At 32.8% G+C, this 21134-nt stretch overlaps 2 protein-coding genes across 4 annotated transcripts in view; one reads left to right on the forward strand and one right to left on the reverse strand.

The window, feature by feature from the left end:
• The window catches only part of LOC134274558 (PRA1 family protein 3-like), a 142026-nt gene that overhangs the window by 116431 nt on the left and 4461 nt on the right, over positions 1 to 21134 (reverse strand). Inside the window, exons 2-3 of one of the 2 annotated variants that reach the window (XR_009993644.1) lie at positions 19452 to 19669; positions 15499 to 17474 (exon numbers count right to left, since the gene is read on the reverse strand). Coding sequence is in view for 1 of the 2 variants with exons in the window: in XM_062756829.1 (XP_062612813.1) it covers positions 17335 to 17474; positions 19452 to 19669 (358 nt within the window). In the remaining variant the exon portion in view is untranslated. Of the gene's footprint in view, positions 1 to 14446; positions 17475 to 19451; positions 19670 to 21134 lie in introns of those variants that run through there. The other variant, XM_062756829.1, reaches the window with a different exon arrangement.
• Positions 1 to 21134, forward strand: part of LOC134274555 (uncharacterized) — a 140428-nt gene that overhangs the window by 86116 nt on the left and 33178 nt on the right. The window lies entirely within an intron of this gene.

A 21134-nucleotide genomic window follows, 5' to 3' on the forward strand; every position in this document is an offset into this window, starting at 1 on the left:
GTGGGTGATGGTGGCAGAGATATATTACTGTCACAGGGTGAATTATAATTAATTGATTAATATTACTAATTATCATTCATATCATTTACATATATTATTATAAGGCATCATTTTATTATAGTAACTATCGAATTCCGTCGTCACTACGGAATTTACTACGTTCATTCACTGCCTTATTCATTCATTCATTCAATCATTTATACGGGTGAGTGGTCAGTGAGAGTATTCGGGTGTGTGAGTGGTTAAACAGGTTTTTCTATGTCTACTGCGCATTCGCGCCAATACTAACTTCTCGAGCACTCCAACCTTAGACTTTGGGGAGGGAAGACATTCTCTCTCCCCAACACATCTCTATATCTTACGATATTGTGGCATTAAGTCAAGGATTACGGTAAGAAATAATTGTTAAATTATTTCTTAGTATTCAAGTATTATTCAGTATCATTTTGATCATTTTATTTATCTGAAGTGAATTTCTAAATTATCTAAATTCTTAAGATTAAATTAATTCGCGTAAAAGTGTGTGTGAGGTGAGAAATATTAAATACATGTTTTATTATATTACAGATCGCCCTTTTTCCATTATTACGTAAAATATATCAAATATCGAACCCAGCAGCCGTGTTTGTGTTTTTTTCTACAAGTACTTAGAATAGGCTTTGACATTACTTAAAGAAAAATTCACTGAAAATTGATATCTTCTGCAACTATTTAAGAAAATACGGGAAAATGCACAAGTTAATGACGTCACAATTAGCATTAAGGAGATCAAATGAGAAAAATGATTTGTGTTTTCCTAATGAATGAAATTCCATCAGAAAGAATACATTTTAATTTCTGATATCACTGTCATATTTAAAAAAAATGTAGGGCTGAATCTGTTTAGAAACTGTTCCTCCTTCTTGGTACATGTATAGTTGCATTAAAAATACATTGTATTATAAAAAATATTAAGTATGTTTTTACGGAGCCACGACTCTAGATTAATGTGAACACTGTAAGTCAAACATAACAAAGTAACACAATTATTTAATTGAGGTAAATAAATTGTTTTCAATTTTCAAGGAACACTTAAAAGTACATGTGTTAAATTAAAGTTTTAGAATTCAGAGATTTTCAATCTACGTTATATTATATGAATTTTAATACAGGGTTAGGGTTAGGGTTAGCGATTCGACATTTTGAATTTGTTTGAATTATAATGAAAATAATTGCTTTTTCCTAATTTTAAATTTAGTAGGTTTTATTTATTTTTTCTTCAAGAAATTTAAACTTTTATTTCTTTTTTTTACATGAAAATATACTTCTTTGAAAATCAGCTAAATGTGGAATTTAAGTAATCTGTCACCTTTCGGAAATCAAGTTACTCATGACAGATTGCGAATCACGCATTTTATCTATTAAATAAATTGCTATTATTTCGGTCGTTTTATTCGTAAATCATTTCCGAGAGTGTCTTAACACATAACTATGACACGGGTATTCGATTATTTGTACGATTTGGAATCATTTTTATTTTGTTTCGGCTTCACCTAATCTTCCTATTGTTAAAAACTCAAAACGGTAATTGACTTCATTACCTTTGGGCCCTTTGATAATTTAAGTAATCAGTGTCAAGCCTTTCAAAGGATGTTGCCGCTTTACCTGTAATATTTTTTTGTAACAAGCGAGAATATGTTGGGCTAACATTGGCAAAAGGTTGTATGGTTGGCGTTGGGGAAACAACGTTGGGCCAACGTTGGACCAATGTCACCATGCCAACCTTCTCGACCATGACAGAATTTCAATGTTGACCCAATGTTGGTCCAACGTTAGCAACTTCCATTCACTTTACTTCCCAAGGAAGGAGGGATGTTGATGTTGGCCCAACCTTGGCCCACTGTTTGAAATACACCCTAAAAGAAAGTTTTTTTTTTAAGTTGGTAGTAGTATGTTGGCCCAACGTTGGCCCAATGTTTGTAATACACCCTTAAAGAAAGTGTCTTTTAAAGTTGGCAGTAGTATGTTGGCGCAATGTTGGCCCGATGTTTGTAATACACTCATAAAGAATACGTCTTATCAAGTTGATAGTAGAATGTTGGCCCAACGTTGGCCCAATGTTTGTAATACATCCTTAAAAAGTGTCTTATCAAATTGGTAGTAGTACATGTATGTTAGCCCAACGTTGGCCCAATTTTTGTAATACACCCTTAAAGAAAGTGTCTTATCAAATTGGTAGTAGTATGTTGGCCCAACGTTGGCCCGATGTTTGTAATACACCCTAAAAGAAAGTGTCTTATCAAGTTGGTAGTAGTATGTTGGCCCGACGTTGGCCCGACGTTAGCACGAGTGTTCTCTTGTTTAAGTGTTTCAAAGATGGTATATTTATTTTGGGCCAACGCTGGCCCAATTATTATACTGCCAACTAAATGATGGTGTCTTTTTTAGCTACTGAGCTTTACGTTTAGACAACTTGGTTCTAATTAAGTTTTAATTTATACGCACATTCTGAAATAATGAAGAGGACATTCTATGTCCATGCTTTAATTGGATGTATGACTGTTTTTGTTTAGATCTTATATTTTCAAAATTTCAACTTTGAACTTAATTAAGTGATCACAGCACCAAAGAGTGTTTTATTATATTTTTTTGAATTGTGCACATGCATGCTTATTTATTTGAAATAAAACCCTTGAAATACTGAATTTTTTTTATGAGCATTGTATTAATGAGAATTTAGAGAAGACTGAATAAGTTCTCAGGAACTCCTAACAAGATGTGAATGAAGCCTACATATACATAAATCAAAATGACACATCTTTATAATTAAATTGAAACAAAAGTTAGGCGTTCGCTAAAAATTAGTGAGTCGCGCGGGAATCAAATTACACCAAACTGTGGAGTGAGCTGTCACATTCAATTGCTCACAGACTTGCTCATAGACTAAAAATGCAGGACAAGCAAGAAGAAGTGAAATTTCAATTTGTGGATTATACACTTGCTATAGCTGCATTTAGAAGCGATGTAAGTATATTTATTCTTATTTATTCAGGTTAACTGTTAAAATTAATTCGAATTCATTCTTTTCATGTTTTTGCACACAAGCACTGTAACTAAGTTAAGGCTAAATAACATCTTTTAAGTTGTTTCTATCTAATTCTTAACTGTCTATTACAGACACGATTGTAACAAGGAAATTAAGGTGCACTAATAGTATAATACACCATTCTCTTTATTAAAAGATTTCATTTAAGTAATATTTATTCATAAGTTGGACCAGTAATTGTATTGTTTCTAATATCAAACTATTTTGTATTTTTAATCAGAGACTGCAAGGAAAACAAATGTTGTGGCTGTTAATAACAATGAAATCGAAGACCATGCATAAAGAAGTGTATAAAGTACGAGTACATATGACAAAGATCAAGATGAAGAAAACGGGAGGCGACGAAGGTACGGGAAAAGAGCGGGAATACAAGAAAAGGACAGTAATAAAGGAAGTGAGCACTGATTAAGGACTTTGAATTGATAATTTTTCATAATTTACCTCTTTTGTCTATTTCAAAATTTATTTTGTAAACTTTGATTGAATTGATGTATATAAAATATTTTCACAGTTAATCATTAGTAATGTTTGTATTGAACATGTCCATGTATGCATTATGAATGTAGATTGAGTTGTGTATATTATTTTTAAAACAGTCATCAAATAGGTTTATGTAAAGCATCACCTAACCAATTGCAAATGTAGAGCTACGTTGGTTCAACAATTTGCCATCTGACATTGTAAAAAAAGGGTCAACATTGGGCCAACCTAACAAACCAGTTGTTAAGGTTGGCTATCAGTTGGCAAACACTAAAAACTACGCTGGCCCAACAATATGCAATCTCACATTTCAACAAAGGGCCAACGTTGGGCCAACCTAACCACCCAGTTATTTAAGGTTGACTGTTAGTTGTCATACAATTATACCTACGTTGGCCCAACAATATGCCAACATGTTGGACCAACGTTGGGCCGATGAGCAAAATTACCGTGGGCCAACGTAAGGTTACCAACAGTGGGCCAACGTTGGAAAAAAATTGGGCCAACGTTGGCCCAACTATGTCTTGCTATCTGGGGAAGAGTCCGGATAGACTGTGAATTTAGCATATTCACTTCTATCTTGTGACTCTACAATAAATATCATTCAAGTACAATCGGAATTGTTTCTCTTTGCCAATTTAGGTAAGCTTGTGTTTCCAATTTTTAATCAAATGTTGAGTTAAAATTTAATTTTGATTTTCATCATCATTATTTTAATTAATGTTTTTATGATTTTTTATTTAAAGTTTCATTTAATTTGCAATGTTATAAATTACTTAATTCATAAGATTTTCATTGAACTTTGAAATATCTGAAAAGTTTACCGAAAATCAATAACAATAAATTGTTTCTTTTATTCAAATGTTAGATAATGTTTACAATTATAAAATAATATTTATTGCAATCATTTCTTTTTTGAATTATTCACGAAAAATAGAGTTTTTGTAGTTTTTTTCTATCTTTTTGAATTTCTGGCAATTTGATTTTACAGCTCATGAATCATTTTCTGTTCGGAACTCTCTAGTCAAAGAAGGTATTTAAATTTTCCCGAACTTTTGTAAACATTGTCCATGGAGTTTAAAATTTGTAAGTTTTCTGATTTTATTGTTAACTTTTGATATTTAACGTAAGAACTTAGTTAAGCGCTACGCATGAATGATTTCACGTAAACGATCGATCTTTAGTTACCGTTTTGTGATCATTAATTTTAATAGCAGGCCCCGAGGTTTTAAAACTTTTTCGAGTCCATATTCGTACTCAAACTCAAACTCCGTACTCCAGATTCATACTCGTACGCCAAAGACGAGGTTATAAAGAATCATTATATTCATACTCAAACTCAAACGGAGTACAAACTCAATATTTTTTCAAGTATCCTCCAAACCAACCTCAGAGTCAATCTCAAGTGTCATGTATATAGGGTTATTTCACCCTATCTACTGGCTAACACGATCCGTTTGCATCATAATTCTTCTTCGCCATACGGATTACCCCATCGTAAATTTTCTCTGTCTACATTGTCATTGGATTTTAGTTTTTTCTTCTTTTTTAATTATTATACGTTACTGAAATGATATATGTATATGTAGGTTTAACTGTTTAGTTCAGTCGTTTGACCAGTTGCGAATCGAATCACAGGCCTGACGAATGAGTTATGTACCCCCCCCCCTTCCCCCAGAATCTGAGAATAGTGTCAATCTCCAAATCTTACCAGAAGCGTAAAATGATAGCAGATATTGAAATATATAAAATAATGAAATATATGTAAAGAATGATAGACAAGAAAATCATGTATTTTTGATAAGGTTTTGAAACGTGTCTAAAAGAATTTTCAGAAGCTGGGGGAGGGGGGGTTACAACATCCATTTGTCAGTTGCCTGTGTTCTGAACAGGGAACCGATTTGGCGAAAAATTAGCTATATGATGACATAATTTCAAAATCTATGTTGCAGCCTTTTTCAAAGGGTTCATTTTTTTAAAGAGTCTTTTACTCTCACTTTAATTTCATTATAAATTAAACTATTTTAAAATTGCTTATGTTAAATAAGAGTGTCACATCGATTACTTTACCGGTGTATAGTTTTATCTATACTGAATGATAATGTGTGTATAAGAAATCAAAATACATATAAAAAAATATTGAAAAAATTCAATAAAATTAAAGAAGTGGACCGCGTATACACATTTCAATTTTAAAAAGAATATTTTAATGATTTCGCATATTTCAAAGATACATGAAAGAAATTTTTTTCAACTCCTTTGTAGATTGTGTGGTTCTTTCTATTTTTGGAATGACATAATGAAGAAACGGTTACATGTATTTACATTCGCAAGTGTACATAAATTGCCCTCATATTGCATATACCGAGTACTAGCACGTGCATTCCCCCTCATTTTAATATGTAACTTTACATAATTTTTACTTCCAAAAGCTAAAGATTTCCTTTTCAAGAGTTTGAGTTTGTACTCTAAATCCGTTGAGTTTGACTCAGTGGAGATTGTACTCCAAATTTTTATAACCTCAAATTTAGAAACGTACTCAGTGGAGTTCATACTCAGAGTTTGAAGTTTGAGTTGGAGTATGAGTACGCTTAAAGTTTTATAACTTTGGGGCCAGGTTTCGCTAAAATGTTGTTTCGAAAGCAATTTCACTATTTCACATAGTTAATTTCGATAATAACTTGCATTAATTTATAATGATGCTTTGTGTAAAACCTTATATAAATGCGTTTTTTATCTCCCGACTCTACAATAAACACAATTCAACTTTATTTGGAATTGTTTCTCTTTGCCAATTTAGAACCACAGCATAAAAAGCGAGTTGCTATCCTACCAAGGTAATTCCCCAAAGTTCACAGACGAAAAGGCCCGTGTGAAACATGTATTTTACTATTCAGAAGTTACTTTTTCTTTGTTATCCGGTGTTTCGATCAAGAAAACAGACAAAATTCACCGAAAGTTTACTTTCAAAAATAGACCTTTAGTAAGTAGTTCCACTATATATACCAGAATTTCCTCTGCTTTTTAGAACATGTGTTTTTACTTTTCTCAGTTTGTACGACAATACAATTTGTGTAGAGAATGAGTGATTAAAAAAAAGAGTGTCCATGTATTAATTTCTAATTTTAATGAGTAGTGATTCAGTTGCGTATTTGTTAGCTAAAATACAGCGAAATTTTAGTGTTTTACGTGAACTCTGCAACAAAGTAAAATTCAAACCACGGAGAACCCTAATGCTCACAGACAAGTGTGTTGATATGTAAAAAACAACGGCCGATGAAGGATTTTATTAGCTTACAAGGTTATTGTAATGAATTTAATATTTACGAAATGCCGACTTTAAACAAGGCTGTTGAAATCTCTGTTACATATACACAAGACAAAATTGCTAACGCACCACTTAAAATTCTTTACTGTGAACATTTCCCTATTTGGTATCAATATATACAATGCGCCATATTTTCCAATACAGAGGGATTGGCAAATGCCTTGGTGTCATGACAAAACCCCAAAATGACCTTCTTCCACGAAAACCATTTTCCCGACACGCACTGTGCACATTTTTTGCCCAGATATATGCATTTCTAATTACCGATGATGGTCCTTGAGGTTAAACCAGTCTCTCATATTATAAAAAATAAAATATTAAATCGCCTGCTTGTCATCCAATGCCTTGGCGTTATATCCTGTAAATCATGGAGAGGTTAGGATACAACACCCAACCTGGAGTACACAGTGTTCTCAGTGTGAGGGGGACACAGAATACTACTGTAACACGTGTGGACATGAGTTGTGTCTACAGTGTAAAGATACATTACAAACGTCCTTACCACACATCATAAAGCAGTATTGTATAAAGCCTTGACCAAACAGTGTAAGATACGTGAGTGTTCTGAATGTCAGGGGGACGCAGAATACTACTGTAACACGTGTGAACATGACCTGTGTCAACAGTGTAAAGAGGGGCATGTTACACACTCCCATAAAGTGGTGTTTTTTAGAACAACGCATTGCAAAAGAGGCTTTACAATACAGTGTTCTCAGTGTCAGAAGGACACAGATTTTTACTGTAACACTTGTGTCTACAGTGTAAAGAGAGACATGTCATTGATATACACACCAAAAACAATGATGTTGTGATTTGCCGTGAGAAATATGACTATATTTCAAAACAAAAAGACCTTTGTGAGACATCCAGAAAAAGTATATAAAAAGTACTGTCACTCATGTGAAATTCCCCTCTGTGTCCAATGTAAAGAACACAAAAATCACCTTATGGATTAGAGCATATAAAACAAACAGACAACAACATAAAGATATCAAAAACAGAGAGGAGTCATTCACATCATTCTGGCAGGAATCAGATATGATACAAAAACTTGTCATACAGAAATCTCAAATAATCATCCAAAGATGTTAAAAAAGCCAAGAAATATATAAAGTACATAGTCACTGTGGTGTGTGATGTTAAAATCAGATGCAAAAAAATTATTCAAAGTTTACAACAGCAGAGGAGAAAAATAAACAGACATTCTGCTAGTATAGAAATCTTCGAACACAGATCTGACCACTTGGAAAACAGACCGCTTAAATTCATTATATTCCTAAAGAGAACTGGTGTACACAAATTAAAGGACACTCCTAATCTCACACAATACGCCCTCGTCTGCCTGATTGCAGAAATCAACACAGAGGATTTGACTGATTTGCTGGGTGAAATCCAAATAATAAAGGCACGGTAAAAGACAAGTAAGAAATGAATGTCTGCTGAAACTGATGACTAATCCTGTTTAACATAGGTCTATCACTGTACCAGGTGAAAAAAATGTATATCGTATATCCAGTGTGACACCAGACCAGGCCTGGATCAGTAATAGTGAAAATCTTATCTTGATAAACTCAGAGGGTGACATACTATATCATCTGACAGATGTAATGACTCTGTGGGGACAACACACAGTGAATCTGACTGGTGATCTTATTTATATAGACAGGGATAGTAGCATTATCAAACTCTCTAAAGATTACAGAACAAAGTCTACACTGATGAACAAAACAGAACAATGGATACAACAGTGTATTTACTCCTCCCACCTCAACGGCGATATGCTGGTTGGAATGCATTCCAACTATTCAGGTATATTTACATATAATGACAAAGGACAACTCAAACTTTATATACACACTGCAACACAGGCCAGGAGCGTTTTTATAACTGTGTAAATCACAGAGAACCGCAATGGAGATATAGATGTGCGTTTGGCTTTAGTAATTTCTGGTGACATAAATCGTGGAGGAAGACGCGTTTTCTGGATTACATACATGCCGTTGGGTTTGAAAAATTAAGGCATATCCACGTTAGTCTGTAATAACGTTTTGTCAAAATCCTGGTGTGTGATCTTAAGTCACAAATTAATAAATATGCTTGACAGGGACGGCCACTTCCTGTCTCTGATACTGACACGACGACAAGGTATGAATAGACCAATGGCCCTGAGTTATGACGACAAAACGTGATCTTCCTGTTGGACATCCAATAAAACTCAAAAAAATGATACCTTGTGTTTATACAGACACATTATGACACAGGACGTCATAAACAGTACAATACGGCATGGCAACACAGAATAGGAATGATTTACACATTCTGTATGACAGAGCGCAATGGAGATGTAAATTATATATATGACGTGAACACATACATGACAGACAGAAATATGTGAAAGGCCTTTGTATCAAAGGTCTTATATATATACAACTTCATATTAAATGTAGCGCTGTCATACATAAACTGGTGTGTAATCAAAGATAACAAAATACTTATTCTTGACAAAAATTATCAGTGAAATTATGCACGACTACAACGGAGAATCGGAATATCTGGGTTATTATCCGACAAAAGTATCTTCTCTGGGTTGGATTAAAATACGGAAAAAAAAGAAAGGGGTATTTTAAAAATTGGATTTATTTTAATTAAACTGTTTTTTTACAAAATATAAAACCTTAATGAAAAAGATATAACAACACATTCTGCACTGACATTGCATATTAAGTAAATTAGATGGATAGAACACGTGATAAATGCAGAAATATGTGAAAGACCTTTGTAATTAGTTGCTTATACATATAATCAACTTCATATTAAATGTAGCAATAGTAATACATTAAAAATTCAAGCTATTAATTCTTTATGCTACTTTGTATGTTATCAGTGAAAAGTGCTGCTGCTTTCAATAGAATTTTTTAATAGTTAAATTTTCAAGTCCCAACAACAATATGTAGCAAGTTGTGTATAATCCCTTACATGGCATATACACATTTTTACGCTTGTAGCGTGAAAAACATGTATATTGAAAACAAATTTTCATAACTTTGTTAAAACTGCAGATATCAAGGACTTAAAGTTCATACGGATTGATCTGTTCCCAAAACTTTAATCTGGTCTCTTGTATGGACAATATAAGGTCAGATTTAGCATTCAAAGTAAGTATGATACTGCCCATCCCTAGATGCATCATTCATGCAAGTTTGGTTCAGGTAGGGCTTATAGTTACTTGGGAATGAAGATATAGATCAGATCCAGCATACAAAACATCCTGATAGTGTTCATCTCTAGATGCAGCATCCATGCAAGTTTAGTCAGGGTAGAGCTTATATTTCCTTGGGAATGGACCTGGTCCAAAAACTTTAACCTGGTTACTCATCTTGGAAATGTAGGTCACATCCAGCACCCAAAACAGTGTACATCCCCAGATGCATCATCCATGCAAGTTTAGTTCAGGTAGGGCTTATAGTTCCTTAGGAATGGACCTGCTTCAAAAACTTTAACCTGGTCACTCATCTGAAAAATATATGTTTGGAACATATCTACATGTTGGCCATTTTTACAGTATATATATAGGTCAAAATTACATATGGTAGCATTATATCATTATACAATTGTCTGGGTAGGATCCTTATATAAAAAGTTACATGGGAATGAAGTTTTAAAATTAATGAAAAATATATTTAAAATCATGATTTAAGTGAAATGGGGAAAATAAAGTCAGAATCCAGCATCTCAACTTTAAAAATGGTAATATATTGCTAGATGCAGTAAATCAGCCGAAAATAAAATTAAAATGTCTTTATTTTGACAGACAAACCAGTATATAATTGTAATAAGCTTAATATTTATGAAATGTGATCCTCAATATTTACGAAATGTGATGACCTAAATAATTACGAAAAGTAATAATAATGACATTAATATTTATGAAATGTAATGACCTTTTTACGAAATGTATATATAGGTCCACAGATTTGAAGTTATTAGCATAATATTACGAGTATGTATTTTAATAGCATTTAATAGCATTTCACACAAAAATTAATTTTAAATCTTTATATAGATAAGAAATTTCAAAGAAGTGGATGACATATCCGGGATCACAAATATAATTTTATTCTTAATGAAAATGGCAATATCGTTTTGTATAAATGCATGATTTAAATGAAAAAATGGGGCAAAACAAACACACAATATATTGTCAGTCCGTGCAGTTGTGGTAAGCAGACTCTGACGATTGAACGCATCCAGTGAATTCTAAATATAAAAATTAACAGAACTCGAGCCCTGTTTTCAATATATTGTACATAACACGAGTTGCTCGATTAGTAAATTTTTGCCTGCCCGGAATAAAATTAAAATGTTTTTAACATTTTGACATAAAATTACCATGAAAGTTATATAATTAAAAACATCAAAATTGCCACTTTTCCAGGATTAAGAATAAAGTTAAAATTTGTGAAAGTTAATTATAATAACCAAAAAATTAAAAGTTATAATAACCTTTAAATGAAATAAGATTTTAAATTTATTTTTGTGTAAAATACTATTAAATACTCGTATATAATTCGTGATATTAAGCAGAAAAAAAGAAAAATATTATAATGACCTTTAATATTCATGAAATGAAATGACTTTAATATTTACGAAATGCTAACTTTAAGTCCCTGTAACATCAACTTAGCAGCGAGTAGCCTGCCTTGGTTTTAAAGAGTTAACTCTCTCTAGAAAAAAATCTCTCTTTAAAAGCCCATTCTTTTTATTATTTTCAGACTGTTGATGCTCATTCAGTATATTTTACGGAACAAACCAAATGTATGTGTATGTGTATTTAGCACTGTCCATATATTGATTTATGACTACTGTATACAGGGTTATTTTCGCCCTTTCACACTTGCAAAACAATTTCTCAAGTAAGCATTTAATTTGCAAATATAACTAATCGTTGTGTGGTGACTTGTGTCATTTCAATTATAAGGCCTTTTCATGGCTGTAGAAACCGTAGGGCATGCGTTCGTACATGTAGTGTCCTCAACTGAAAATATATGGTGGCCCCCATCCACTCCCCAACTGAAATAGTTTAATTTAATGCCACTGCTTTGTTTAATACTTAATTTGACTTGTTTATTTTATCCATACTAAGGACTCACAGCTGATGTGAAAGGTCAACAGGGGATGCTTAATCCTCCTTGGCACCTGATCCGACCTCTGGCATTTCCAAGTTTCCTCTGATATGTCTTCTTCACACACAGTTGTGTAGTTCTTTTGTTTATATACATGTACATTGTTTAAATTGATCAGTATTCATTATGTTCACCATTAACATTAAACCACTGCATGGAGCCAATAAGATCAGTGATTGCAGGTTGGTGCCTGTAACTTGAGGATGTTGCACATAGAGATATACTTCAATGAGGGAGTAGAAGAGGCAAATATGACAGAAAAAACATTGTCAAATGATTTGAAGATAGATGAGTTATACTGGGTATTTCATTTAGGCTAGGTCAATTGTGTTGGGTTTGCAGCTTTGAACACAAGTGAACTTTCCCCTTCCCTAATATATTATGACATACTTTTCATTCTCAGAACAGTAAAGACGGTATTAAAATACTAATGCAATATGCCTACTAGTCACATGCTCACATGTGCATTTTTTTTTAACGAATTCAAAACACAAATATATTTCATTTAGATAATAGAAATTAACACCTAAATAGAACGAATACTGCATTTAGGAGAAAACGCTTGCTTGTGGGTATAACTGTCTTTTAGACGGCATCTAGTTTTATTTCATACTAAAGTGAATCGTTACAGTGTTGTATTATACATGTACTCAGGTGACCTGTAAGGTCCTTGGGCCTCGTTTGTGTGTTTGTATTAAGGTAAGTCACTCGTCAGCCTTTTAGAAAAGTTCATGCAGAAGCTTTTACTTCAAAACTACTTATCAAAATTCAATTTTTTAACATATTTAAATTCAACAATGTAAATTTTTAAACATTCAATGAAAAAACTGATCAAAAATCTACAAAGAAGAAAAATTTATGAGGGACTATTTCTTTTGGTGGAAGGATATTTAGCAGAAAATTCTGCAAATCTGCACATTTATAAAATTTAATGTAATGGAAATTTAGCCTCATATACTTTTACTCGGAGAATATTTTCCGTTTTGATATTGCTAAAAATATTTAATATAGGTCTTAAATTATATTTTTAGACCAAGTTTTACACCTTCCCTCAATAAACTTTTCCATAAAATGAAAATATATTAAAGAAGTCAAGGTTAAATTTACGCTATCTTTTGCCTGAAAATCACATATTTTGACAAATATTTCAAAATTAACATCACTGACCCCATCTTTTTCTTTCATTATTTCAAACTACTCGATACTTGTGACTGATCAGCACTCAAGTTGTAAAAAGTTTGATATAAGAAATTTTTTTATTGCCTATTAAGTTTTTAAATACCCCAAAAATGTTATTTTTTATTGCAAAAAGGTCACACAATAAATTACGCGTTTTAATTTGCAAGATTTGTTTCACGATAAATATTATTCAAACTATTTTACGTAAAATAAGATTATATTTATTGCCATGCTTACATCTAATCAAATATAATAAGGGTTAAAGTAATTAACCAAAGAGGTGAAATTTTAGTGCAAAAAGGTCAACTTAAATGTACTATAGATCAGTAGGATGCACACTGACCCCCTATTTTCTTTGCGATTTTGAGTTACACTATAAGTACTTATCCAAAATATACTTCTCAAAAAATTCTTGATATAACAAATTTCAGGAGTGACTTACCTTAATTTTACATTTATGAAGAAGGATATGGAGATAAGAACAGTATTCAATCTCAAAGTCCATAAAAAAAATACAAAATATGAGCACAGCAAACTCAGACCTCCGAATCATCAGAGTTGGAAGCAGGTGCCACGGAGGAGTGAGCATCTCCTGCCGACCGGTCACACCCGCCGTGTGCTCGTTGTCATGAGTGGGAAATTATGGAAATATCCATTGTCAATTCAGTGTATAAATAATGGACTAACAATAACATTTATCCTGCCTCTGATAAAAATCGTGAAATTTCATTGGCCGAAAGCAATACTGCATGAAACGATGTTATGCTGTCTACCCATCTCACATTGCTAATGTGCCCCCACCACATGACTTACCCACCGTATATTAAAAATTTACCAACCACACAATACTGCTTTCACGTGACCTGCATGGAGCTTCATAACTGACGTCACAATGCGTCTGACGACAACGTACAATGGATGTAGAACGTCTTGCGTGGACGTTCAGTAAAAGACGTTTATTGATACTATCAATATTTAATCTTTTAGTGAACCATCGCCCAATATGGATTTTTACAAGGACCCCACATATTTCCGTATTACCATTCTAAGTGTCTAAATAACTAATAGTATTATGAAAAATGTCAGCAAGCATTTGAATCAATTAATGATAAATTGCATGTATTTGCTGAATCAGACACTTTCCATTTTCTGCTTTTTTACATCTTAAATAGCAAATTTAAAAAAAACCCATAAAATTCACTGGATTTATTAGATTGTTCAATGATTAACTTTATCTCACGCCTATACAGATAAATACAAAAGATGACAAATGATAAAAAAGAACACAACAAAAAAACAACTATGTTTCTAGAAAACATTCAGACAAGTACATGATTTATACAGGTGTGCCTCAAGTCTACTTTATGGGGAATTGTTTTTGTCAATCATGTGAAAGCCATTTACATAAAAAATCAGAACATCAAACTTGCAAGAATTTGATAAACATTTTAAGCATAATATGTCTGATAAAATATACAATGCAAGCTAGAGTGTTTTCCTGGGAAAGTACAACGGTTACCTAGATTTCAGCAAAATTAATCCATAAATATTCTTTGATCACAGACATACTAAGTAACTGAAAACTAAATGAACACACAATCTAACACACTCACACAGCAGTTTGGTTTTTTAAATATCATGGGACTTAAATGTACAATTTTGTTTACAATTTTTTTTCAAATATATCATGGGACTTAATTATTTATATGTGCAAGTTTCTGTATTTGCCTGGATTAATCATTTCATTTTCATTTGGCCTTTTACAGTATGAACTCTTCTGTAAAAGAAACCAAAAAGAGTATCTCAAAATTGGCAAGGGGATACTTCTTCAATTAGTTTTTGTGTACATAATGTATACATATTATATATTTTTTAACTTAAACCTTTTGTTAGGAATCATTGTTTACATTATTACTTGGCTCTATTTTTTCTAAACAGAATGATTTGTGGTGATTTCACATTCAGACTTAATAGCCACATCAGCAAGGGTACATGTAAGTGCAAGCACTATAGTTACATGTTATATGTTACAAATGCTTCAAAAATTAATACTGACCCACAGTAAAATATTATTTTTGCTTTTTAGTATCTTTAAAAATTCTGTCAATTATGTATGCATTTACTCCCTTTGTCTTCTGCTCACACGATGTAATTGTGTGCTATAAATTTTCCTTCCATTTCAAAAGAGTTCCAATAGTGCAAAATTTGAAATATTCTAACCAAATTAAGAAAAAGTTAAGTACTAAGAATAGTCACGCTAAATGAAACAGGTTCTTCTATTGCATAATGGTAAAAGTATATTGACATGTTTTTGCATTTTAAAAATGTGAATAAAGTAAAGAATACAATGTATAATTTCTATCACTTAAATTACAGCACTTAATTAATCTCAACATGGTCGTTATCATGAATTATTGCACATGCCTTAAAACCACACAACAGTTATTTCTTCAGTTCTTTTAAGTCATTCAAAACTTTGCAATCCTCAGTAAAAACTGCCAAAACGCATTCACATTCTCCCATCCTTTAACTTGAAAAAATGACTTGCACTATTCAAAAGGTAATTTTGAAAAAAAATATATGCATTAACAGTTATAAATTCATAATATTTTGAATGCTATGTCATACATAAAAAATACCCATTCAAAACAAGTAAGTAAATAATTTTACAAGCATTTCAAAAGAGGCATCATCTTTCTGTGTGATATTTTATAAATCATAAAATTACATATTTAACAAAATGAGAGACATAAGGATCAAGGCTTGGCAATTTTTTTTATTTTTTTAAATCTGAAGTTTTTTCTTGGTTGTTTAGTTTATTGATGCATGATAAATCATTCAATATTATCAGAAAATCACTTCTATTCGAAAACAAAATTTCAGTCCTTAAAGGGGCAAAATTCTTAACAGAAAATGGAGATATAAATAAAATTTATCTCTTTTCGAAAATATTTTTATTAAAGAGTTAACTCTCCAAGCAGAAAGTAAATGAGTTATCTCTCTTTGTAAAAGCTCATTCTTCTTTAAGTTTCAGACTGCTCTTGCTCATTCAGTAAATTTTATGGCACAAACCAATGTGTGGTCCTATATTTAGCACTGTCCATACATTAAATTATGAATATGTCAGTATTTCAGCACTTCTTTCTTGTACAATTTAAACGATATCATGCTAAAGAATGGAATTTATACTAATTAATATTCAATTTAATAATAAATCATTCAGCTCTATATAATTATAAAACTCTCAATCTACATATCTTCTTCAAAGGCAGAACTACAGATCAATAAAAAATAAATTTTAAAAAATACAAACAGTTTTGGTGTATGGACATAGTCCTTACCCTGAACACAGTCTAAAACATCCCAAATAACTCAATCTTTATTTGTAAGCTAGAATTCATTTTAATCTAATTGGGCAAGACTTCATGTCTTCATTAAGGATTATCAACAATGATCACCAAATATTTTCAATTTTCAATAATTAACTTCATGAAAAGTAAAGGTGAAATAAAAAATCATATGCTCAGTAAAACTGTCAAAAATACATCATTATCTTAAATTCAAAGCAAAATGACAGATTCAAAAAAAGAAAACAAATCAAAAAAAAAAAAATCAAAACATTAACATCTCTGTAATATGTATATAACCTTCACACGTACTACTTGAACTCAATCCCAAAACATCTTAATTTCTTTCCCAACATTCTAAGACAATCGCAACTTCTTGGGCCTTTCCGACTGGCAGAAAAACAACCTTGAATGTATTGCGTAGATGCCATGACAACCCCTTTTTCAAGATCTTTGAAATGAATGCATGGAGACCTTTTATTTGTGGGATATGGAGGTTAACTTTATTCAATGTAGTGATATTACCTAAATCATACAATAGAAGGGCTTCTAACTCCATCTATCCTATATATTTGAATAAACAGGAAATGTATAAAGTTTTAACATAAGGTGATGTTAATACATTTGAGGTTGTTTTTCCCACCTCTGACGGCAAGACCCGAGATAAATGAGATTGCATTCTAAGTAGTTCCATGCTTTCCCTGTTCCCACAATGCCCTTCACTTCCTGTTTCTACATTGTGATTTCCTGTTCCTGCCCCAGTCCGTCCAGTATAATTCCCATCGGTGTTCTCTTCAGTCCTGCAGTCTCCAGTTTGTTTGTCCATTTGTTTTTTAATCCTCTCATTCGCAAGGAAGCATGAATCAAGGTCACTGTAACAAAAGGAAGCATGAATCAAGGTCACTGTAACATAAAGGAAGCATGAATCAAGGTCACTGTAACATAAAGGAAGCATGAATCAAGGTCACTGTAACATAAAGGAAGCATGAATCAAGGTCACTGTAACACAAGGAAGCATGAATCAAGGTCACTGTAACAAAAGGAAGCATGAATCAAGGTCACTGTAACATAAAGGAAGCATGAATCAAGGTCACTGTAACACAAGGAAGCATGAATCAAGGTCACTGTAACAAAAGGAAGCATGAATCAAGGTCACTGTAACATAAAGGAAGCATGAATCAAGGTCACTGTAACACAAGGAAGCATGAATCAAGGTCACTGTAACAAAAGGAAGCATGAATCAAGGTCACTGTAACATAAAGGAAGTTCAACCATTTTAAATCATTATCAACTCCTTATAAATAATTACAAATTTACCCCCAAAAAAATCCCTGGCTCATTTATTAGAACGAGAGGCCCATGGGCCACATCACTCATCTGAGCAATTGGCTAGGAAAAAGCACACATCAGATCAGAACTTAAAGTTTACTGATGGGGGGTGTCTTGAATTTTAACCCCCCAGGGGGTCATGATTTGAACAAACTTGAATCTACACTACCTGGGGATGATTCCCTATAAATATCACTAAGCATGGCTTTATAGTACTTAAAAAGAAGTTTTTAAAGGTTTCCCTATATATTCCTATGTAAAAATTTGATCGGCCATTTTAGCCCCACCCTACCCCCAGGGGTCATAATTTGAACAAACTTGAATTTAAACTACCTGAGGATGATTCCATATGAGTTTCATCTTTCCTGGTCCAGTGGTTCTTGAGAAGAAGATTTTAAAAGATTTTTCCTATATATTCCTAGGTAAAAATATGATCGGCCATTTTGGCCCCACCCTATCCCCAGAGGTACATGTTTTGAACAATCTTGAATCTACACTACCTGAAGAAGATTTCACATGAGTTTCATCTTTCCTGGTGCAGTGGTTCTTGAGAAGAAGATTTTTAAAGATTTTTCCAACATATTCCTATGTAAAACTTTGATCTGCCGTTTTGTCCCCACCCTACCCCTGGGGGTCATGATTTGAACAAACTTGAATCTTCACTACCTGAGGATGATTCCACATGAGTTTCATCTTTCCTGGCCCAGTGGTTCTTGAGAAGAAGATTTTTAAAGATTTTTCCTATATATTCCTATATAAAAATTTGATCGACCATTTTGGCCCCAACCTACCCCTGGGGGTCATGATTTGAACAAACTTGAATCTACACTACCTGAGGATGATTCCACTTGAGTTTCATCTTTCCTGGCCCAGTGGTTCTTGAGAAGAAGATTTTTTAAAAATGTCATTAATTTTTCTCTTATTCATAATTATCTCCTCTTGGAAAAGGGCGTGGCCCTTCATTTGAACAAACTTGAATCCCCTTTACCCAAGGATACTTTGTAGCAAGTTTGGTTGAAATTGGCCCCGTGGTTCTTGAGAAAAAGATGAAAATGTGAAAAGTTAACAACAACGCCAACGACGACAACGACAGACAACGGACAAATTTTGATCAGAAAAGCTCACTTGAGCCTTTGGCTCAGGTTAGCTAAAAACAAAATAAATTAATCCCAATTTTTTTTTTTTTTGGAATTTTTGCATATTAATACTGTCCAGTGGTTTATCAGAAAAAAGTTTTATTATAACATTTTTAAATGAGTTGCAGATAATAACTGGACATTCCTAATATTGTCTAATGGAAAAGTAGGACATGTACAATGGCACTATGTATTGGATTTTCTGTGCTGGTAAGACTATCAATAAATTTTATTCTGTGGTTTAGGATAATGTTAGGATCAGAGATGGGTACCCGAAAGGGTAACAGATCTGATGGACATACAGACGGATGGACACCCCCAGCACTATACCTCACTTCTTTTTAAATAGGGAGTATATAAATTTACAAATTAAAATAAACTTACACAACAATGGAAAAGCAATCCCAAACATGAAGACGATGACAGCCCCAAACATGTATACAAGCAGATAACCGGCGGCCACGATGATAATCAGACTGATGACTGGGTGGTTCTTCTTAAACCTTCGCGCCGTCCACTGGCTGTTAGTGCAGTAAACAAAGACACCAAATGCTGCTGCTATTGCTGCAAAGCCACACACCATCTTCACGGGGTGTAGGATCCTTCAAACAGAAGTGGAGTCAGTTTATCAAAATTAAGTGTTGGCATACAAATTGTATATATTCAAACAGAAAAGAAGAGAAAATTTGTGCAACTTTATTTTACTGGTGCAGATACTTAAAATCTTTGATAGCATTTTTTGTAAATATTGAAATTTCTTCATAAACATGATAAATATATGAACTTTACTCTCGATAGTCCAGAATTTTCTTTCATTTCAGAGTTAGAAATTAAGAGTTAGAAATTCAATTAAGATTTAGTATTTTTTACTCAAGGATAAACTAAAATAGTCAATGCCTTATGTTGTCAGTAATGAGAAAAAGAGTTGGCAAACAGGCAAAGTATGTATTCTAAACTTAACAGGCTCTAAAATCAGAGTTGTGTCAAATTCTAATGGTAAAAATGGAATTGCTTCTCTTTAGCAGTGAAGTGGTTCATGCGATTTTGATTTAGCTTGGTATTTTGTGTCAGTTTGAAACAAGATTAAAAAAAAAAAAGGATTGATATGATTTTGTCTGATAGAATGTTCTATCTTTAGTATTATTAACAATAGAATTTGTTTTGTGTATTCACAATGTTGCAAAATAAACACTGGCTATATAACTCAAACTCAGAGCATTTACTACAAACAATCAAAAGAAACAGCTAGAGCTCCGAATTAAAAATGGCACGTAAATTTGAAGCGAGAAAAAATGTTGAGAAAATAAGTCGAGTTTTCATCTTTATTTGGATTATATTTTAGGTTTAAAGGCACACAAAACCTCAAAAAGGTTTGACGTTACAATTAATTTAGGTATATTATGGTTTTGGAAGTTATTTTCAGTGCAAATCCTTTTGAATTCTTCAAAGTTGTTTCGCAGCGATTCTGCAATTTTTTACTACATTGGAAGTTATATAACATGGGAGGTATTCTAACTGTAGTGAGTAGTGATGGAACGATTGTCGGCGACAATCGATTGTCAGTTGTTAGAAGCTCTTCTATGCTACTAATCAACTAGAACTGTCCAAACGGGACAAAATACCCCCTGCTGGTTTTTCAGAGGTACGTTTTTCCATAATAAAGATATGTATCAAACAAAAATTATGAAATTTTTCTTCCAGTGACCTTGAACTTCCCCAAATGACCTTGGGTCAAGGTCATGACACACCCTTGGGTCATGGGCCAGGGCTCTAGATTCTCTATATCTGGGGCCGGTATTCGGCCCCATTCCCAATGCAAAAAAAGGTACTTTCCCAATTTCCATTGCAAAATATTAATTAAAAAATAAAAGTCCATGAAACTTAATCGCAATAAAAACCCCAAATGAAACAAACTTGCGAATAAAAGTGAAACTGTATTATTATTATTATTATTATTATTAATCTACTTTTATATAGCGCCCTATATAATTATGGAATTACCCTAAAGCGCTTTACACGTAGAAAACAATTACAATATAAAACAAAGGACGGGTACAATATAAAATA

This window comes from Saccostrea cucullata, unplaced genomic scaffold, assembly GCF_032062105.1.
Source record: "Saccostrea cucullata isolate Sc308-1 unplaced genomic scaffold, CSIRO_AGI_Scuc_v1 ctg2876, whole genome shotgun sequence".
Lineage (NCBI taxonomy): Eukaryota > Metazoa > Mollusca > Bivalvia > Ostreida > Ostreidae > Saccostrea > Saccostrea cuccullata.